This window comes from Sphaeramia orbicularis, chromosome 13 (genome assembly GCF_902148855.1).
Source record: "Sphaeramia orbicularis chromosome 13, fSphaOr1.1, whole genome shotgun sequence".
Taxonomy (NCBI): domain Eukaryota; kingdom Metazoa; phylum Chordata; class Actinopteri; order Kurtiformes; family Apogonidae; genus Sphaeramia; species Sphaeramia orbicularis.
The window spans coordinates 4,153,697-4,177,470 of record NC_043969.1 but is presented as its reverse complement, the minus strand read 5'-3'; the positions used below and the strand labels follow the sequence as shown (position 1 = coordinate 4,177,470).

Below are 23,774 nucleotides of genomic sequence, written 5' to 3'. Positions count from 1 at the left end.
GGAGCGTCAGAACTCAGGCAGGGGGAAGTGGGGGGAGGTTGTTCATGTTCAGATTTTTACTAAGTGCTGTGAGACATGCCACATCAGTAGATATAGCTGTAAGTGTGGGTTTTACGACAGTGAATATGTACTTCAAAACTGTAGGGGGAGCTCTAAAGAAAAAAATGCTACAAAAACAAGGAAGAAGAACCAAAAGGGTAAAATCTTACACAGTTCCACTTTTAAGACTTTACAGGCAATGCACACAGTGGAGTACTTTGACGCATGTGATGGAACATTGTCCTGCATAAAAATCATGTAAAAATCATGAAAAAAAAAAAACTTTCTTGAAAGATACAGACTTTTTCCTTTACCACTACTTAATGAACGTGCCTTCTGAAAACTGGAAGTGGGTTTGGGAGTTGATTTTGAGTACATCTTTAACCCAAAAAAAGGTGCAACAAGCTCATCTTTAATATTCCAGAACCCCACCTCCACCTTGGCGTCTGAGTTGAAGCGGAGTACTGTGATGTTAGTGATGCAGCTGTGGGTCCAACAGTCTGGTCCATCAACAGTCACTCTGACCTGGTTTGTCCTTCAAACCTATAAAAATGTCTTCAGATAGTTCTTGGCCCAGTTCTGATATTTCAACTTATGTGTCTCGTTCAGTGGTGGCCGTATTCCAGCCTTCCTCACCTTGACTTTGTTTCTGAGACCTGAACATCTTCTACTTCTGGACATTGTAGGTATGATTTTTGTTCTGGAACACAGTGGTTCTGCAGGTCAGTGTGTTCCTAGTAGTTTCCCTCTTGATTCTTGTTTAATCTTTTGCTGTTAATTTGTGCATTTTCTTCTGTTTGCATATTTTGTGACCCTGTTGACTAACTGCTATAAAACGTGATAATCCTGTGGTCATGCTTCAATAGTTAAGATGTTTCAAGATTGTTTCATCTATCTGAAGGTAATTTTACAGTTTCTGACTTTTCACTGTTAGTTAAATCACTTTTTTTGATCCACTTTACATGAAGCAATGAAGCTGCCTAATAATTCTGCAAACCTTTATATAGGGTGTTAGCATTTTAGGCCATACGCTTTCCAATAATACAAATATATATCACCTGAGAATGACTAATTCCAACAAGACATGTAATTTATATTGTTTGGAGTTGGAAACTTGCATAAATATGATAATATGGTCAAAATACTAATTTGCCTAATGATTGCGCACACAGGGCCGGATCTACTAAGATCCCAATGTGTGTGTACTATTTGCTTGCGCAATCTAGAGTTTTGCGTGTGGGGTGGAACCGTGGTTTGCTGGTGCAAAGTCTTGGAGACCACCCTATTTAAATAAGAGTTTTGCGTGTGCTACTGGAGATAATATGCTGTAAAACTACTCTGGATTACACCAGCAGTATAGGTAGCAGTGTGTTGAATGACCTAGATACACGGAAATGTAACGTTGGAGGAGTTTTGTCATAGAAGGTATTGCATGACTCATTCATTTATTTTTCATTTTAAAGGTGTGTGTGTGTGAGCGTGTGGTGGTGGTGGTGGTGGTGGGGGGTGTAGCTGGACTGAATGACTGTCAGACACATAGTTTTGTCATACTGTAACCAAATGTCGGTGCATATTTTTAATCACAATCATCAGGAGTGGAAAAGAGTCCTACAAAGAGTGTGTGTATGTGTGTGGGGGGGGGGGGGGCATACGCCTCAATTGTTTTTTATTCTGTCATTCCAAAAAAAACTCCTAACCATTTCCATGTGTGCGCAATGACGCACCCAACTCATTTGCTCCTCCTTTTCAGACGTGTTAAATATAGACGCAGTTTCTAGGAGTAAAATTGCTGTCGGGCTTGTATGAAGCCTAATTTGTGTCTTTATTATGCAATCAAAAAGAATAGATTTGAAAACAAAAGAAAACTTTGCAAACAAAATTATAATTTCAAAAATACAAAAAATATGTTTTGTGATTAAAACTGTATCTTCATAAATCCACAAGTTTTATTTACAAATCAAAATTTTGCTCTCATGACACACAGATTCGTTTACACTTCCTGAACTTTCGTTCACGCTTCCAGAAGTTTTGTTTGGGCTTCGTCCTAACCTTCATGGGCGGGGCCTCCTCTGAAAACTGTAAGAAGCCTCCTGATTGGTCAGTGTCCCTCAGAAAGACGGAATGACAACCTCCGCCCCCACATTTTAATGGCGGTACGGGAGACGCAAGGAGTTGACTGAAGGAGGCAATCATTGATCATAACAAGTATGTTTTGGGTAACTCTCCTGTCTTATTGATGCTATTAAGGTTACACTTGTCGCTCTTCTTGGGCTGTTTTCCCTAACTAGTGGAGACTGCGTTATCAGACATGAACGCTCTTAATTTACAGCTAGCTAGTTTACTAGCTTACCGCTATGCACCCATCATAAGTGACTGACGAGCACATTACGGTCCCGGCTTCGGCGACAGTTGGCTCAATCTCACAAATTTCGGCCTTTTATGTATATATTAGGGATGTTCCGATACCAGTATCGGGTATCGGCTCCGATAGTCCGTGTGTGTACTCGTAAAAGTAATCCGATACAAATGCACCGATACCACTTACGGCCGTGTGACATTCCCAGTTCAGTGCAGCAGGTACGTGGCAGTGGAATAATGTGTGTGGAGTGTGGAGATTTTTCGAAATAAGCCACAGTGATAAAAGTAACGCTGACTGCAAGTAACGTTAAAGACACACACAGATACGGACGCAGCGTTCTGTCCGTCCTCTGCGTACATTCCATCCATTTTCCAGGTGCTGGTGGAGACAGAGAATACCAGCGGGACTACGGAGCGGTGCGGACGGACGCCAGCGGAAGTGAAAGTGAAACTTATCACTTTTTTGTCTTTTCTCTTCCTGCTGAAGCTAAACTTTTAAACCTTATCAGTGAAAACGCTGCAATATTAGTATCACATTAGTGTTGCCTCTGTCATCTCCATGTTTGTTATTACTGACTTTCTTCTTCTTCTCTCTCTCTCTCTTCGTGGTATTTGTCCAGTATGGTTAATTCAGAGCGGCGCCCCCTGGTGGATTAATTGAGAAACGCTCATTCCAACACATTCAATGTCAGTAGCAGCACTTTGTTCCAGTCAGACTAATGACAAAGACAATAAAGCACATTTGCAAAAGGAACTAACAACTGGAATGGGATTATGAAGGACTAGGATCAGTACTCGGTATCGGCAAGTACTCACATGTAAGTACTCGTAGTCGTACTGGAAAAAAGTGGTATCGGTGCATCCCTAGTATATATCAATAAACTTTAATTAGATATATAATCAAAACAAACCATCAGGTGTGTGTGTGGATTATTGAGTCATTCCTCTGATAAATTTAGTAAGACTTATAAAAGGAGCATTTTTCAGAGATCTTTATCCGTTAGAGTTTTAACAGTATACAGTACAGGCCAAAAGTTTGGACACACCTCATTCTTTGCATTTTCTTTATTTTCATGACTATTTTCATTGTAGATCCTCACTGAAGGCATCAAAACTATCAATGAACACATGTGGAATTATGTACTTAACAAAAAAGTGTGAAATAACTGAAAACATATCTTATATTCTAGTTTCTTCAAAGTAGCCACCCTTAGCTTAATGTGCCCTTAATGTGCTCGTCAGTCACTTATGATGGGTGCATAGCGGTAAGCTAGTAAGCTAGCTAGCTGTAAATTAAGAGCGTTCATGTCTGATAACGCAGTCTCCACTAGTTAGGGAAAACAGCCCAAGAAGAGCGACAAGTGTAACCTTAATAGCATCAATAAGACAGGAGAGTTACCCAAAACATACCTGTTATGATCAATGATTACCTCCTTCAGTCAACTCCTTGCGTCTCCCGTACTGCCATTAAAATGTGGGGGCGGAGGTTGTCATTGCTTCTCTCTGAGGCGGAAGTTGTCATTCCGTCTCTCTGAGGGACACTGACCAATCAGGAGGCTTCTTACAGTTTTCAGAGGAGGCCCCGCCCATGAAGGTTAGGACGAAGCGCAAACAAAACTTCTGGAAGCGCGAACGAAAGTTCAGGAAGTGTAAACGAATCTGTGTTTCATGAGAGCAAAATTTTGATTTGTAAATAAAACTTGTGGATTTATGAAGATAGTTTTAATCACAAAACATATATTTTGTATTTTTGAAATTATAATTTTGTTTGCAAAGTTTTCGTTTTCAAATCTATTCTTTTTGATTCCATAATAAAGACACAAATTAGGCTCCATAGTTTGATAAATCATTTTGCATGTGCTAAATTATTATATTTACATTTTCTCCTCCCAGCACACGCACAATGGACTCCATGCACAGCCCCACTACTTCCTGAATTTCAGGTGGGTCCTTTATTTCCTTTCTTTCATTATTGGACACACTGATTAATCCAGGTATGCCTGCTACTTCTTAGAGTGACTACTGATGAATTAGGTGTACCTGGATTAATCAGTGTGTCCAATTATGAAAGACAGGAAATAAAGGAGCCACCTGAAATTCAGGAATTAGTGAGGCTGTGCATAGAGTCCACTGTGTGTAAACGCCCCATATTGCCCCCCATATAATAATATTCATTGTGGCAAATGTACTAACTGGATGCAGATGTGGTATTTTGCACCTTTGAAAGATACAACCCTTAGTGCACACTTTATTTATTTGCATGTGCAATGAGTTTGCACACGTTTTAATACACGCAAACCTTTAGTGGATCCAGCCCACGATGTAGATTGCAGTCTATCTTCCAGTTGGACATATGTGTTGTACAGTCTGATACATTATATTGAGGTAACAACAAGGAAAAGAAAACACAAGTAAAGGTAGCTCAATATCATTGTTACGCCCCCGGCTAGGGGACCCTAGGGCATGGCATGAATTAGTGGACACCTTTCTTCACTCCCAAGCCACAGAGAAAACCCCAGGACGCGAGCTGTGCATTTTCACAAATAAGTGATTTATTTACAAAGTGTATAAAGACAGGTAATGAAAACTCAACAAAACGGCAGCTTGGTCTTCAGGGTGGGCTCAGGCCAAAATAACAAACATAACTTTACTAACCCAGGAAGTGAGGCTGACCTACAAAAGAAAAGAAACCAAAATACAAAGTCTAACCGCCCTTACTTAAACATGAGAAAACAAGGCGAAAGAAATCGGCAGCCCACCCCTACTGCTGTAACCAGGAACAAAGGCAGAATCAAGACAAAGTGTGGGGTTAGAGGAACGGCAACGATAGACCGGCCCAGCTTTGTCATTTTTATTGTTCCACCTCCGGCTGGCTGGTCCAATCCGTGCATGGGATCTGGCTCCGCACTTGCAAGATATTACCCACTCATGCACAGATAAAATGACACACCCACAGACTGACACCTAAACGCATCTATGGGTCGTAACAATCAGGAATGCTTGAAGTAAGAAAAGCGTAACTTATAAACAGGTGGCAAAGTAGCTTTTTTTATATCCATTATTCTGGTGAAAGCGCATCATTATGGTTGTCTGGGTCATACATTCGTAAAACCAGTTTGACCACAGAGGGTTCCGACTTATCGGGTTCCAGTCCCAGGTATTTATTCTCGTACAAAGAAGACTCGAACATGTATTTGTTAGATCCTTCCTGTTTGATCATGTAGAACAAAGCCTTGTGTTTCGATTCCTCAATGAAGTTTTTGATTTCCTACAAAAATGGGGGGAATAGAGACGACAGTTTTTCAGTCAAAAAAAATGACAGTGCTATTGTAAAACATTAAAGCCAAGCCTTATCTACATATCACATCTACATTAATATATTTTGTTTGAGAACACCTAAACCCATAGTCCATGGCATTTTCTGAACAACATGTTATGTACTTGCATGACTTTGTACATACATTATATGAAACATTATCAATGAGAGAAACATGGAATTCATTCATTGTTATAGTACATTTTGCTCGGTCAATTGTGCAATATCTCCTACATTAAGCTAATGTTAATACATTTAAAAGGGCCATTGTAAAATTCAATCATATTAATCACAATAAGTGGGTAATGAATCATAAGTATATTCAGATAAAATGATGCATTACGTAGGAACATACATTCTCATGATCCTAGTTGGCATACAGTTTAAGAACATAATTAGATCATCTGCAGTATGTGAAGAAGTCATCAATTTACTGATAGGACAAAACAAAGCATTAATAATGTGCTATTGACTAATTCATTATAATATTTGCAGATATTTGTATTTTACAGCTTGTATGTTTATATGGAAGTTTGCGTTACATTTTATTTTTTCACTGGTCATTTGTTGAAGATTGCACTCATTGCTGCTCCACTTTATTATTCATTCATTAATTTAATTTGTCTTTTGCAGTCTGAGGACTGGAATCAGGGGGTAGGACTGGATAAGCAGTGGCTTCTTCATACTCCCTTTCAGGCACAACAGTTGTTCTTTTTTTTTTTTATTATTTGATTTTTTGTGTATTGTTTATCATTATTATTATTTTTCTATTGTTTGATTTTTTATTTGTGTATTGCTTATTATTATTATTATTATTATTATTATTATTATTATTATTATTATTGTTCCATATGTTTTGTATTATGTCTGTGTCTGAAATAAACTAACCTAACCTAACAATACTGATTCGGGAAACACTGAACAGTTGAGGAAACGACCTTGAAATGGCTTGGTTATACTCACCATTTCCTCTGGATAAATTCCATCACTGCCATTGCAGCATGCGACCAACTTCTTATCAGATTTGATGGCGTACAGCATGACGGGTATCCCTTTTCTCAAATCGTCGCTGTTGTAAAACTGGAGGCAGAACTTGTTGTCTACAAAGAAATCATAGGAAATATGAGCAAGAAAAGTGTTGTTAGTGAATGGTGAAGGAAGAACCTGAGCAATACCTCTGTTTTCTTGTACAGTATATTATCATCTGTGTATATTTGCTGAAATCAATGTGCTCCATACTGTTCTGCGTAAGATACAGGGTGGGGAAGCAAAATTTACAATATTTTGAGGCAGGGATTGAAAGACAGTGTATGACCAATGAGTTTATTGAAAGTCATGAGAATTTATTTGTCACAAGAAAACTGACATAATAGAAAATGTTTTTATTCTATGTGTCCTCCTTCTTTCTCAATAACTGCCTTCACACGCTTCCTGAAACTTGCGCAAGTGTTCCTCAAATATTCGGGTGACAACTTCTCCCATTCTTCTTTAATAGTATCTTCCAGACTTTCTCGTAATAGTTTTGCTCATAGTCATTCTCTTCTTTCCATTCTAAACAGTCTTTATGGACACTCCAACTATTTTTGAAATCTCCTTTGGTGTGACGAGTGCATTCAGCAAATCACACACTCTTTGACATTTGCTTTCCTGATTACTCATATGGGCAAAAGTTCCTGAAAAGGTATGGATAATAGTGTTAGGTATGATTATGACATCAATATATGTTTGGTTTCAAAACAATTGACGTAGTGCCTGCTGAGAAAAAACAACCAAATGTTCATTGTATATTTTGCTTCCCCACCCTGTATAATGACCATATTTGTTATATAAAGTAGGCATAATTTGTCCTACCATCTGTATGTGTTTGTGTTTTAAACTATCAACAGATTACTTGAATGTGTTCACACACAGACACATACACGCTGTAGCACCTTCCACCACTTTTCCAGAACTCAGACAACAATGAAGGAAAAAGAAACCAATAGCAAATACCAAACACTGGATCAGCTTTCACCACCTCAAACATCACACTGTTTCACTGAACTAACAAATTGCATTGGGTGAACAGTCACAGATGCCTCTAATATTTACAATCATAACCCTGATTTCTTGGTTGGTTAAGTTCAATCACATTATCAAGTCTCATTGGGGGTGTGTGAGATGACAACTAGAGTTTATTTTTTATCAAACACTGTCACAGCAGGACATGTACAGCACACATACATATATATTCACAGACAGACAGACAGACAGACAGACAGACAGACAGACAGACAGACAGACAGACAGACAGACAGATAGATAGATAGATAGATAGATAGATAGATAGATAGATAGATAGATAGATAGATAGATAGATAGATAGATAGATAGATAGATAGATAGATAGATAGATAGATAGATAGATAGATACTTATGGGGCCATTATTGTAGCAATATTATTTGCAAATGTGTGTGGAGAGTTGAGTGTCCGCATTTCAATCTGTCTGTGCGCAGTCGGATTTGCAAATGTGTAAATGAATCTGTAAATGCGTGATGAGATTTGTGTGTCCGCATTTCAATCTGTGTGTGTGGAGAGTTGCGTGTCCGCATCTCAAGCTGTCTGTGCGCAGTCGGATTTGCAAATGTGTAAAAGAATCTGTAAATGCGTGATGAGATTTGTGTGTCTGTACAACAATCTGCAAATGTGTAAAACAACTTGTGTGTGTGTAATCAGATTTGAAAAGTCAAAGTATTTTCACTACAAGACCCAGAAATACAGACAAATCATTGGTTACAAGTCAAGCGGCTTCTCGATTGGCTCTCTTTACACACGTGAATTTTGCTACACTTCTGCCGTGACAGATCCACAAATGCGCAGCGGGATTTGTCTGTAAAACCAGGGTTTGCGTGCCTGGGCTCAGGCTCACAGGCTCCCTCATCCCGGCTGCGTTCGGCTTTGCTCGTTCTTGTACCTGACGTGAGTTTACGTGAGTTGTGCTTGCAAGGTTCACCAACTGCCACTAAAAATCGAAGAAGAAGAAGATTCACCTGGGCAAGGAAAGATGGCTGCAAACGACGAGACGGGTCAGACGTTTGGGGCTACGAATAATGGCCCCATGGATTATTCGTAGATACTAGAACTAGAGGCAGTGACCCCCAAGCTGAGAGGATGGCTCCAGCAAATACCAGGAACAACATCAGAGATCTGGGTGAAAAAGAGCGCAGTCCTAGGAACAGCTAAGATCCTGAACAGAACCCTCAGGCTCCCAGGCCTCTGGTAGAGGACCCAAGTCTGAAGGAGATGCCGCTGTGGTGGAAAAATTTACTTTTTATATTTTATACTCTTTATATTTTATACTGTTAGTACATCTTCTTTTAATGCTGAGTCATTATTCATTATGTGTGATGTTTACCACTCTGTAACACCCCCAACCCAGGAACGGAGTTCTTGCCTTGAGTTAAAACCCAAACACCTAAATGTCTGAATGTGTAGATAGAGAATGGCGCCTGCACTCCAGATTGGATCCAAGCAAGGTTAGAGTGGAGAGGTCATCATGACCTCTTCACGGAGCAGAGAAGTAGTAGTATGGGGTGGTACGATGTACGTAAGGAATGACATCATAGTTTGAGGGGGTTGGATTTGGTTCTATATAATCTTTAGTTTTCTCTTGTTTAATCAGACTTCACTTACAGAGTTTCTCTGTGACTGACTTCTCAATAAATGCATTTATTTATTTTAACTCTAACTTTCTCTCCTCCTCTTTGTGTGTGGGTTATCAGTTGAACATTTCCATAACACCGCCCAGGAGGGTAAGAACACACATTTGTGTGTGTGCATACACATATATATATATATATATATATATATATATATATATATATATATATATATATATATATATATATATATATATATATATGCACTACCAGTCAAGAGTTTTAGAACACCCCCGTTTTTCCAGTTTTGTATTGAAATTCAAGCAGTTCAAGTCCAATGAACAGCTTAAAATGGTACAAAGGTAAGCGGTGAACTGCCAGAGGTAAAAAAAAAAAAAAAAAAAAAAAAAAGGTAAGGTTAAACAAAACTGAAAAATAATGTACGTTTCAGAATGATACAAAAAGGCCTTTTTCAGTGAACAAGAAATGGGTTAACAACTTAAAGCAGTTCTGCAGCAATGGAGGTTGATCAAGCCTCGAAAGTTGGTGCTACCAGTTCCTACAGGTGTCCCAATGTTTGTGAATTCCTTCCAACCCCCTGTGTCTGCAGAAAAGTAGTGTTGGAACACACTTTGGTACCATACCGTTGGGAGCATTATTTGAACAGTACTGTACTGCAGAAAGTAGTGTGTACTATAAAAATGGAAAAGAGGAAAAGGCAATTAACGATAGAAGAGAGACAGACCATCATCACACTGAAAAATGTAAGTCTTTCCTACAGAGATATTGCCAAGAAAGTCAAGGTGTCAGTAAGTCCAGTTTCCTTCACCATCCAAAGGCACTCAGAAACTGGGGGAAATGCTGACAGGAAGAGGTCTGGCAGACCCAGACACAACAGAATCAGAAGACAAGTTTCTGAGAGTCAACAGCTTGTGTGAAAGCGACTCACAGGACAACAGCTTCAAACACAGCTAAACAGTGGTCGTAGTAAGCAAGTCTCAGTTTCAACTGTGAAGAGAAGACTTCCAGTTGCAGGTTTGATGGGTCAAGTTGCAGCAAGAAAGCCATTGGTGAGACTTCAGAATAAGAAAAAGAGGCTTGGATGGGCCATGAAACGCCGCCAGTGGACTACTGAAGACTGGAAGAAGGTGTTATGGACAGATGAATCCAAATTTGAAATCTTCGGTTCATCCCGCAGGACTTATGTACGCCGTCAAGTAGGTGAAAGGATGGTTCCTCAGTGTGACATCAACGGTCAAACATGGAGAAGGAAGTGTGATGGTTTGGGGCTGTGTTTGGGTCTGCCAGACCTCTTCCTGTCAGCATTTCCCCCAGTTTCTGAGTGCCTTTGGATGGTGAAGGAAACTGGACTTACTGACACCTTGACTTTCTTGGCCATTTCTCTGCAGCAAAGACCTACATTTTTTTAGTGTTATGATGGTCTGTCTCTCTTCTATCATTAATTGCCTTTTTCTCACCATTTTCATAGTAACACACTACTTTCTGCAGTACAATACTGTTCAAATAATGCTCCCAACGGTATGGTACCAAAGTGTGTTCCAACACTACTTTTCTGCAGACACGGGGTTGGAAGGAATTTGCAAACGCTGGGACACCTGTAGGAATTGGAAGCACCAACTTTCGAGGCTTGATCAACCTCCATTGCTGCAGAACTGCTTTAAGTTGTTGACACATTTCTTGTTTGCCTTTTTGTATAATTCTGAAATGTGCATTATTTTTCAGTTTTGTTTAACCTTATCTTTTTTTTTTTTAACCTCTGGCAGTTCACCGCTTACCTTTGTACCTTTGAACTGCTTGAATTTCAATACAAAACTGGAAAAATTGGGGTGTTTTAAAACTTTTGACTGGTAGTGTGTGTGTATAAAAATAAATAAATAAATATACCCACACACATATGTACACAAAAGCTGTTTTCTCAACCACCTGGGCTGTGTTGTGCTTCTTTTAGGCTCACTATGCCCGCTACCCAGTTATGCTGTTCCATGTATGCCTTGCCTGCCAGCATCTTACACCCTACTGTGATGTGCTGCACTGTCTCTGGGGCTTTTCTGCACAACCTACACCTGGGGTCTTGTCTGGTGTGGTAGACCCTGGCCTCTACTGCTGTTGTGTTCAGGGTCTGTTCTTGTGCAGCCATGAGTAGTGCCTCTGTGCTGCTTTTCAGTCCAGCCTTTTTCTGCCTCTAGTATGTTTTCCTCAATGTCAGCCACTTCCTCAATTGCAGGGGCTTGTCCTTCCATGATTGCCCCTTCGGCTCCTCCTCCTCCTTATGAGTCTTCTGTTACCTGAGGCATTCACTTAGCAGGTTGTCATTGGGGCCATCCTCTTCCTATTCCTGGAGGCTTACAGTTTCCTCCTGGACAGTTGCTTTGACACTAACTAGTCCTCACTCTCCCTCCTTTCACCGTGTGTACAGTTTCAGGATGCTGGATTTAGGGTGAAATCCTCCATGCATTATAAGGAGCTTCCTTATCTTGATATCAGTGACTTTCATCTCTTCCAGTAGCCAGGATATTATGCCAGTGGGGTATCTGATTGCTGGCAGGACATAGGTGTTAATGGCCTAGATCTTATTCTTACCATTCAGCTGACTTTTCAGGACCTGCCTTACCTTCTGTAGGTATTTGACTGTGGCTGACCTCCGAGCTGCCTCCTCACGATTGCCATTTACCTGAAGGATCCCAAGGTATTTGTAACTGTATCGAATCCTAGTCTCCCACAACAAAGTCAGTAGTGGTGGCCAAAGCTAAATGGTCAGTGACAGTGTCAGTGTGACCCATGTCTGTCCACTCTTATGAAGGCCACATCTTGAGAGAATTTCTTCATTATTTATTAGCATCAGTTTATCTCAGACACAGGGATGAACTCTTTATAGTTTGGTGGCCAAAGGTCAAGCAATCAAACCAGCACATTTTCGGCCATGACTAATAGTAATTGACAGAACACCATGAATAGATTATGATGCAAGGACAGTGGGCAAATGTGATTCATTTAATATTTCAATCCTGTCTCCTTTTTCACCAGTGGCTTAAAAAATGCAGTCTGAACCAAACCATGGATTCAGAGAACTGTTACTCACCTACAAAAGACTGCTGACAGTAAAATATGACAATAAAACTGAATTAAAGGTAAGCTCTGCTGTGCAAATACAAAAGAACAATAATTATAGAGGTTGCTGCATCTAAAATACAGAGGAAATTGAGGTTGTTACACAAGAAGACTATTAACGAAACTGAAAATCCATCTTTAAACAAGTTACTTCTACCCCATCTTACCAGGACAATGTTGGCCTTGTGCTGTTAATTCCAGTTTCTCAAACAGGCCATTGTAACTTAAAATCAGGAACTTGTTGTCATAGCACCGAAGCAACTTCACGCTGGTTTTTGAGGCCTGGAAACGATCCTCCTCAATGCGTTTATCTTTGACAGAAACACAGTAGATATTTAAGTCAACATCATCTATTCTCAATTTAGGGATTTTTGAGATGTTCTATTTAAATAAGAAATGTAATGGTTATCCTACCAGGTTCATCCTCAGTGGCACATTGAGGCCCTTGGAGTTGGAGAGGACAAATGTTTCATGAGACATTGTTAAATACACAAATCGAATGACGCTAAAATTATAATAATTACAAAATGAGACGTTTTTCAAGATTATACCATATCACACTTAAGACTGAGATTTGGACAAATTATGTCATTTGTATTCAACCATTGCAAGTAAATATAGTCATTTATCAGTCCCTCCAGAAAAATGCAATTATGCGATCACAAAATTCAATGCATAATGAAGCAACTAGCACACATTATATGGGGGGTCCGCATTTTTTCAAAAAGGGTGCATTTTCACCACAATAGCATGTTTTTGAGGAAAATATGTGAAATATGCAGGGTTCACATGATTTCATAATTCCTGCATTTTACTGCATAAAGTTGAAAAATATTGAATTGTAACTTGGCACAGGTAGTGATGTAATATGCGATGTGCAATGTCATAGGCTTGTGCATCCACAGAAGGTAAACTAACGGTGAGTCTCAGAAAAAATCCTGTAAGATGATGAAAAATGCTGCCATTTGCTAACAAAAATATCTACAAAAGACAGAACAAAACCCGTACCCCAATGTCTTACACGAAAGCAGGGCCATACTATTTTGCACCCCATGCAAGTGTACATTGGAATATAAGAGAAAATCGACACTGGAGCCAGTTTTCCAGCGTGAAACATTCGAAAAGAGTTTCTGCTGCAGCAACAATAATGTTATATGATCATAAAGGCTGTAATAGCCTTGAAATAGATGGCCTGTTCTGCTGCACTTTTGTGAAGCAGGAAGCAATTGTTTTATTTTTGACACTTGTACCAATGTTAAAGCCATGTTTGAACCATGCTTAGAAAATAAAAGTGAATTAAAACATAACCAGCACTTTCTGTGATGTAGTGTATGCTTACTTCTTGTATGTTTGCGTATCAAAGGATGTAATTAGTTATTTTTCATTTAGTAGTAGCCTAGTTAGAACAGGGTGTGGGAGAAGAATCAGTTTTTCCTTGAAACGCATGTTTTTCCAATTCCCACATTTATTTTCCCAACTTAACACATTTTTTGCAAATTCCTACAATTTCACTGCATAAAATCACATAAAAACCCTGCATATTCCATCGCATAATCAAGGATCTTTGCCTGCATAATCAAATATTTTTGCCTGCATTTTTCAGAAGTGACTGATTTATGTGGTCTTGTATGCAGATAGGTTTTATGTGGTTAAATGAATATGATTATTACAGTGAGTTAGCTTCATATATATTTTGTTAATGGGTAATGGCAAGTATACAGTCACACAGTTTAATGGTAAATTGAAATCTTTCATTCAGAAAGGAATGGTGACCAGGAGACTTCAGCGCACTGCAATTATAAACATAAATGCAAACAAAACAAAAAAATCTAAATACTGTATGCACTGCAATAACTTAAAATGTGACTAAACTCACTCTAAACAAACAAGAGACCTGTTAAAGCTTACATTTACATTTACGCATTTGGCAGATGCTTTTTTCCAAAGCGACTTACAGGGGAAAACCAATCATATCAATCAATCAATCAAATGTTATTTATATACCGCCAGATCACAACAAAAGTTATCTCATGACACTTTACATATAGAGTTGGTCAAAACCAGACTCTAAGCCAATTTACAGAAACCCAACAGAATCCTCCAGGAGCAAACACTTGTGACTGGTGACAGTGGCGAGGAAAAACTTCCCTTTAACTGGCAGAAACCTCGAGCAGACCCAGACTCCTGGAAGATTGCCATCTGTCTAAAACTTAAATTTCAAATGCACTAACACTGAGGGCAGACAGGCTTTAGGAACCAGTTGAGGAAGTATAAAGTTAGATGTATTTCAGTGTTATCAAAATAAATTTATTGAGGATAAGTGGCATGTCCAGGGCACCAATAACCCCGTATATGCTATAAAATCAACTACTTTCATTATTTTTACAACCTGTCTCACTGTTTGGATTGGCCATTTTATTTCACAGACCATGGTCAGGCATCGTTTGGATATAAATCATTTAATAGCGATCCCTGAAGGTTCTTCTTCCATGTGCCACTTGTTAACACATATCATGTCCCTCACTAAGCCGCAACTGCAAACAGAACTGCACTATCAGAGATCACAGTTCCTCATTCCTTAGATCATAACAACCGCAATGAAAAATTCATCTGTGTTGTGAATACATTCACTGAAATAATGTTTTATAAATTACTTTCTAGGCATGGATGTCCTTTCTACAATTGGACTGAGTCGTGGTCTGAAAAAGGAAATAACAGTTAATTTAAATATCAAATTAGAAGGTCACGAACAACTGTAACATATGGATTTAAACAGGAAATTGTTTTTCTGGGTTGTTTTCTGGATCAACATGTAACTGATCATGAAGATAGATATAATCATGCAGCAGGTATAAATCTGCTCAGATCAACAAATGCTGCCATTTCTGAGAAAATTTTAAGAAGTGTCAAATGTGCCCACCCCCCAATTCAACTGCAATACCCTTGGCTTATTGCAGTGTATATGTGTTCAGGCTTGTCACAGTCTGCCCTTGTGCGGTCTTCTCCCTCACCTTGCCACCCCTCATCAGTCATATCAGTTTCACCTGTTGCACCCAGCTGTCCCTAATCAGCTGGCCAGAATATAAGCAGGGCAGATTCATCCACCCAGTGTAAGGCTGCACCAATCAGATATTAGGATCAGATATTGGCCCTGATATCAACATTTTAACTGGATCAGGGATCTGTAAAAGTAACCAATCCATAAGACCAATTCTTCTCCCTTACATTTTGTGACACTGGTTACATCATGCATGCCAAGAGATAAGTGGAGTTGTTGCAAACACAGACAAGCAACATGGAGCGAACTAAAGGGTCTGTAATTTGGAGGTATTTCAGCCTTACCACACTGACTAGCGCGACAGCAGTTTGTTTACGCTTGTAAAGTGAATGTTGCCATGGGTGGTGGTAGCACTACCAAATACGCCACGAGAAATTTAATTAAGCAGAAGCGCCACGCAAAGGAGCATGAAGAATTCCAGCAGCTCAACAGATCAAATAGAGCCGCAGCTGCTGGAGGTAGTCAGAACTGAAAAAGTCGGAGCGGTGCATCCCTACCCCAGTGCCAGATTGTGTTTGGGTCATGCTAGACTTTCAAGCGTTCTTCTCGTACCTGTTTTCCTGGTCCCAACCCCACCTCATTCTGACTTCGTCTCCATGCCACTGCCCTGGTAAACTGGCCCGCCTTCTGTCTTTGACCACGAGACCTGCCTTTCATAAATCTGTTTTTCATCTGCTTGTGATGGCATAGCGTTTACCGGCCCTGGCTTCACTGAGCTCTGTCAACGTCCATGTTTTCCTTATCGCCTCAGTGAGGGATCCATCTGCCTTCTCTGTGGTTCGGATTCTTCAAACCCCCGCTGATCCTGAGCACCAATTCTGCCTGTTTCCATCTGGAGTCATCCTTGTTGCTACATATCTGCAGGTGATAAAGGGTGGTCCACGGAATCCGCAATCCAGTCTGCCCCTCTAGCCGAGCGGCAACATTCCTATCTGCCACATGAGAACTCAGGGTTCGAGTCGGGGCTACACCCACTCACTGTTACTCAATTTGCCCAGAAATTAATAGAGAAAGCTCTATTATTATACTTGTTGAACTCCTGACTATCGTAAGTGCAATCGGTCGATTGCCATTAAAGACTGTTCTGATCCTCACCCAAAAGAACTGCTGCAATTGGGTTCAATCCACTACCCATTACACAGACTCATGAAGATCTTTTCATAATTCACTTGTGTTTCATCATCTCTTGCATGTCTGTGTAGGTTCTCCTTTACCCAGGTGTTACGACCCGCAATCGCGGCCAAATGAAGAGGAAAAAACATTTTTGTGCGTCAATGCAAACTCGTCAGAACGCACGGCTGCGGCAGCAAGAGTTGTAATTTTCTGTTCATTTAAGTAGACAACAATGCGCTCCGGTAAACATTTTTGAAATTCCTCTGGCAGAATAAGTTCGCGCAAATGATCAAATGTTTTAACTTTGCTCGATTGACACCACTTGTCAAATAAGATGGTTTTTTCACGGGCGAACTCAACGTATGTTTGGTTAGCCGATTTCTCACAGAGTCTGAATTTTTGTCCATAGGCTTCTGGGACTAATTCATAGCGCACAGTGGCCTTAACAATGTCATAATTTAAACTCTCTTCTATAGAGAGACTAGCACAGACTTCTTGCGCTTTACCTACTAATTTACACTGCAGCAACAGTGACCACACATCTTTTGGCCACCTTAGTGTTGCTGCAATTCGCTCAAATGCACAAAAATAAGAATCCACTTCAGATTCACGAAAAGGAGGTACAAGTGCAATATGCCTACTTACGTCAAAGCTGTCAGGTTGCGAAGGGGTTGCTGGGGGGGTTATACCAGGTGACAGCGGGGAGGAAGGTTGTACCTTTTCAAGCTCCAAGGCTCGGACTCGCAGGTGCATGGCCTGGACCTCCAGCTCTCTGTTCCGCAGCTCAATCTCCTTCAGGCGGAGAGTCATTGTGAAATCTTCTGCTGCTGAGCCAGGTGGAACAGGCGGATCAAGCCTGGGTGATGGCTCTTTGGCCACTAAAGGCACCTTAACACCATCTCCACCCGCCCCGGTAGTCCCAACTGTTGTAGCAAACACACCCTTCTCATTCAGCGCCTGTAACAAAAGCGCTTTTAATTCAGCTTTTTTGGCGTTAAGCGGCACACTCACCTCAAAGAAACTGGCCACTAACAAGAGATCCGCTTTTTTACATCTATCTAATTTACTTTCAGTGGGATTTGTTGCGAAGTCATCTAATTCAAAATCTGCCATGACTCAAGTGAGAGGTCTGCCAACCAAACACACAAAGACCAAACGTAACTAACCAGGTTGTAAAACCTGCGGAAAAAACGGCAGAAAAAAACACTATCAAACAATTTTGACAAAAAACACGAAATAGATGACAAACGGACGAGCCCCCAATTTATGTCACACCCTAGTCTAGGGGTAAAATAAGGCATAACATAAAATGACTCCCCACTCGATTCCCACTCCCAAGGAAGACCGTGACAGATAAGGTTAAATTAAATCCGAGCAGCAGTTTATTTAATGTAGGGTGAGCAGTGATAAAAATAACAAACAAAACCAACTCAAACACTCTGTACTTCCCTAGTAAAAATAAAAGAACAAAAATACACAGGACTAACCTGGCCTCCTAACTCAAAAACAGGAGAAAACGTGATGAAAATAAAATTCACTTCTCACCCTAAACAAGTGCTGCGGTGTCCAATAAGCTATTTACAATGTGCATAAATACTAAATTCAAAATGTCGAAAATCTCTCTCTAATCATGCGAGCTGGCGGCGTTAGTTGGGAGCAGGACGAGGACGAGGACGAGGAGCAGGACTGGGCAGTCCACAGGCGGTTTTAAAGGCGGGGTCCGTCGTCCTCCACCAATTAGCGGTCTGTGTGCTCCAGGCTGGCCAACCCACAGGATGCGCGTCCCACCAATCCAATAAAGCCACCTGGACTGCAACACACATACTTAGAAGAAAAATACACCACTGGCCCTCTACAGGCCAGGGTGGGATAACAGGACAAATAACAAACACATATATACGACCTCAGGGTCGTAACACCAGGTCATCGTTCTTCTTGGTAGTTCTTCTCTTGCATGTGTTTTTTTAAATTGCTGTGAGATGAATTCTGCTGGTCACCATGGAAATATGGGTTTCAATGTGGGAAAACTTTGACTTACACTAACAAATAATGAAATAATACCAAGGTAATAATTACTTTCTGAGGAGGAATAATGATAGAGTATGAAATAATTTTTTTACCCTCAAAGTAGTAGGCATTCTTGCAGACGCAGATAAATTTAGTAGTGGAACAGTCACTGTCTGCCATTATGTCGACCTGGTAACAAACAAGGACAACAATTACTTTGAGCAGTTACGTGTAAGATAAGACATACAAATAAACAACAAAGAGCAGACAATAAACAAGGGTTTTAACAGGATGTTGTTACAATCATGCATTGTTATGTATTGTTTTTTTTCTTAAAATTGGTCACCAATCAGTCTTCCGTCACTTAAAGCTATACCTACCGATGTGGCATGTCTCACAGCACTTAGTAAAAATCTGAACATGAACAACCCGCCTCCCTACAAAGCCCCGCCTGCTTCCCACTGCCTGAGCTCTGACACTCCCCTCCTCTCACCTGATGCGCGCAGTGGAGGCGGAGGTCTGGTCCGCTTCAGCTCTGCCCCGGACCCCTCGCTCAGCAACCAGACACATCATACACCTGCTGCACAGCAGCGGCTCCTATTTCATCAGGACACCCTGTATGTAAGGGTCTGGTCTGTGCAGCGCTGAGTCAGTGTCTTCACTGCACCTCATCACCTGGGCGGAGTGGGCCGTACCATGAGCACGCGGACTCCATGCACTGTCCATAGACATTTGAGGTTTCATAGTCCATACATTTATCATTCTACACTGTGTAACACCAAGTACATGTAAGTCCTGCAGTCATAAAAACTTGAGCTTTCGGTGGACCTGTCTGTGGATTCAAGTACACCTGACTATCTCCATCCTTCTTTCACCGGACTCAGACTGCCGCAGTTGGGTTTTCTGTTTGTTCCCCTTGGTTGTTGTTTCTGTTAATAAATCCTTTTTTTCCCTTCAACATGTGCATGTGAGCCCTATCCATTTACATCTCTAGACAGGAGACTGCGGTCAGTGGCAGGAGGAGAAGCAATAGTGAAACGTCAGATTCAGAGGTACCCGTATCGGATGCTGAACAGTGGTAATGGAAGACTGACAGGAGGCTCAGCCAACTATTTTATTCGGACCGAATAAAATGATTGGTCAGACTTTTATCTATGAGAATTAAACATTTTTTAGTTTCAAAACCCGGTGGATTTCTTTTTCTTTTTAGTCTGACACATGCTTATTAGGAGTATTTTAAGATGACAAAAGAAATGTGTAAAAATGCCACATCATATGGTATAGCTCTAATTAAAACAGAAGAGTTTTATTACCATGGAAAGTTACACCCATTTTGTAACATATGCAATTAGTCATAGAAGTGAAAAGTGTTTATACACATGAGATTCTGAGGCTGGCTGCACATTTTTCCAATAACACAGATGAGCAAATATACATGTGGTAATGATAATCACCAAAACATATATGTTATCTTCCTTCTGTCCACAATGAAATACAGGTCAAAGTAAGTTTCAACATTACTGTCCTCTTTTTTTTTTTAACCAATAACATAACCAAAACCATAATGTCACAACATGCTCTGAAAAGTGCTGTAGTTTTTACTTAAACAGTTACTTATCTGCATGCATCTCACATCATACAGTACTTTGAGGAAGTCTTACACCATCCTATGTTGTTTTTTACATGGTTGTAATGTGCATAATATCTAGTTCCCACCCTCTTTATGAAGATACAACAAAAACACAGAGGTGAGTATTGTGCACATCATTAATAATTCACCAAAAATATAAAGTACATGACTGCTACAGGTCTGAATTTTGCGTGAACTCTGCTCCCATGACAAAAAGCAGCCCAAACAATAGGAAACATTGGACATGTACTGAATGAAACCTGGTGTTAAACACTACAATATTAGTTCAGTAAATCTCATAATGTCTGCACAGAAGACTTGACGGCATGTTAAGTACAAAAGAAAGTCACACTAAATACTGGATACTTCAGACTTTTTTTTTTTTTTAAATTCTTGTATTTAACGCTGTTGTATACTTCAGTTCTATCTTTCTACAGTGAGAGAGGAATGTGTTTGCATATTATATACTCTTGTTAAAACACCAAACCTACTTGAGGCCTAAAACATTTCCTTTCCTAAGAAAATGGATTGTTATTTGATAGTGTAAGGGCAAGGAGGACTGGTGAGACTAATGGGACTGGGAGTCTCCCCACAAAAACATTTTACATTTTCAATAAAACATTTAACCCTTTTATGCATGACATTATTGCAGTGGACAGTTATTCAGTCTTTAATCAAAGCTACATTATTTGCAGTAATGACTCCAAATTTAAAGGTGCCCTGCCATACGTATTTCATTACTTTTATGGTAATGTCTGAAGTTCTACTATGGACTCTGTAACATTTTTTGTGGAAAAAATGTCTGGGTTAACAAGTTTCAAGCCATTCTAACGTGGTATAATGTATGTCAGAGAACACTATAACCATGACTCAAAATAATGCAATCAACCTTATTCATAGATCCAATACTGTCCCCAGGGTTGGAGGACTGCTATAGCACTCACACACATTTACTTCTGCTCTGTCTCAACAAAGCACTTCATCCCTCTCGGACGGCATTCACATATTCACTACTGTTTTGTCTTCAACAAAACACTTCGTCCCTCATGGACGGCACATAAACTCTTAACTGCCAATTCTTAAATACCAGACCCAGGTCAATGTATTTAAAACACCAAGGGGTCCCACGGCGTGTTGTTGAGTGGAGATTCCCCAGATCATATCCGATCACTTAACATCAAGTTCTTTTTCGAAGAGAGCCCAAATTCTACTCACAGTAAGGCGTGTTGAAACTGTGTATGTGTTTGGCAAGAAAGAAATCTCTTCCCTTTAGTTTGGGCCCCAAACACAGTGTCACCATGTCCCATCTGCGAACTGACCAAGGCCTCTTTCGAGCCCCACGCTGGGCACCAATTGTTGTGGCTAAAATAACTAAGAAACCACAACTTCGGGATGGTCTCAGGGAATCTCTCCCATTCTTTATTCAACAGGGGTTTTATACAAGGGTGATCTGATATCATTACCATAAAAAGGAACCAACCATCTGATGAGTACGTGATAGACTCTTTTGCCAAATATGATGACATGTTATTAATGACTTTGTTTTGAACATGGCTCGGTGGGAACATCCTCTGCTTTCCGCTCCCACACTAAATTTCTTTATTCGGTGCCAAGTCACTCGAAACTGGACTCAACATCATGAAATAAGATACACACATCTAAGACTTCATCAAAATACCACTGACAGCCTGCTGGAAGACTCAGCTGAATTTGCACCAGTTCTCATGAATATTCAACATGCTAATCTGCTTGACTCTGATTGGCTAACAGCTAGCCAAGGATAACCTGGGTTTTCAGCATCCTGACTACCCCCTTACAATTAGCAGCATCACAGCCCTGCCTGCCTGCTGCCTCACTCCCCTGCCTGTTACACATGTGTACACTAAAGGCTGAAAATCAGACATAGTGTTTAATGGAACCAAAGCATGTGGTAATGAAGGAATTCTCTAATAAGCTACAGTGTAAGGAATAGTTTGTTCAGTTTAATCCTTATGGACTTTGGTAACTTTGTGATATTAACTACAGCGGACAGTTACATTTTACATTGAAATAGTAGGTTATAAATAGTAGCAGTGAATACATTCTCTTTATGAGCTTCATGAATCTGCTTATTCTTAAAATAAAAAGAAGAAAACACCTCTGGTTGTTACATCCCTACTTCTGCTGAATGAATTTCATTCTCGGGGGGGTAACCCTGTCAATGATTAAAAACCAACTGAAATAACAGGCAGGTATTGACTCAGTTTTCTTTCACCTACAGCCTCCATTGCTGCCACTAACTTTCACCTGAACCGAACTGTCTGCAGTCTCAGAATTCCCAAACATCCCCACCACGACCGCCTTAATGCAAAGGCTTACCTGGGCTAAAGTCCAAGGGCCCACCGAGCTCAGGGGCCTATCATTTTTGGGACAGGAAGACAGACCAGTGTCTAATGCTAAGGAGTAAGACCAGTGCGGCTCTTCCAACTCTAGCCATGCTGTACACTATGGTGCATCAGTATACAGCAGTGCACGCTGGGCCTAGTGACAGCTCGGGGTTTTAGCGGTTCATCACGGATGCACGCGTGTCTTTGGCTGATGGGGTGAGCATGGACATCAAGGTATGATGGGGGGCTAAACATTCATTTATTGTTCAGTCAGTGTTGCCTTTTCCGTCTGACTCTGAGACTGGTGATTTTGTGGTTATACAGAGAATGAAACATGGGTTTGTTACTGTGCCATGACATAACGTGGTCTTAGACTGTGACCTGGTTAAAGGTGTATTTCCAGTTGGTGTTGGCCCTGCTTTACCTTTAGAGGGAGTGCAGTTTGGTCTACTGGCCCGCCACTGCCTGTTGTTGTAGTGAACTACTGAAGTGTCCTGCCAGAGCTCTGCTGACCTCAGTCCAGTCTGTGCAGTGACACGAGCAGAGAGTAAAATTATGTCTGATCTTGTCGCAATAACTGATGTTGATAAGGCATTGATTGATCCGGTTTCACTGTGTGGTCTGTGTCCATCTGTGTCTACACACCAGTGGATTAAAGTGCAGAAATCAGACACGTCTCTGTCTGCGTTGTGAGACCAGCTTGCACCACATGACCAAAGTAGAGATGGTACTAAGGGTTATTTTGTTCATGATGAGTTGTTAATTGGTAAGTGGATGTGAAGGTGATTTGGGGGACAAAGCTGTATTTCAGGTTGTGGTGCCTGCTGGGTTTAGAGCTGAAGTGTTGAAAACAGCACATGGACATTTTGGGATGCGTAAAACCTATCTGCATTCCTTAAACACCTGCATTAAAGATGAATGTTCAACTGTTCAACATGTAGTAGGTATGAGGGCCCAGAGGTGGCCCAAAAAATTATCTACTATAAGAAAAAAAAAGACAACAGCCCAAAAAAGTATCCACTATAAGAAAAAAAAGAGAACCGCTCAAAAAATTATCCACTATAAGAAAAAAAAAAAAACACAATAGCCCAAAAAATTATCCACTGTAAGGAAAAAAAA

General features: G+C 40.4%; 1 protein-coding gene across 1 annotated transcript in view; it reads right to left on the bottom strand.

Moving 5' to 3' along the window:
* Positions 1-4,927: 4,927 nt before the first annotated feature.
* LOC115432193 (uncharacterized) overlaps positions 4,928-23,774 on the bottom strand; it is a 31,663-nt gene continuing 12,816 nt past the window's right edge. The window contains exons 4-8 of the mRNA XM_030153064.1: positions 18,773-18,848; positions 12,896-12,925; positions 12,649-12,792; positions 6,677-6,813; positions 4,928-5,665 (exon numbers count right to left, since the gene is read on the bottom strand). Coding sequence (XP_030008924.1) covers positions 5,456-5,665; positions 6,677-6,813; positions 12,649-12,792; positions 12,896-12,925; positions 18,773-18,848 — 597 coding nt within the window. The 3' untranslated portion in view covers positions 4,928-5,455. The remainder of the gene's footprint in view (positions 5,666-6,676; positions 6,814-12,648; positions 12,793-12,895; positions 12,926-18,772; positions 18,849-23,774) is intronic.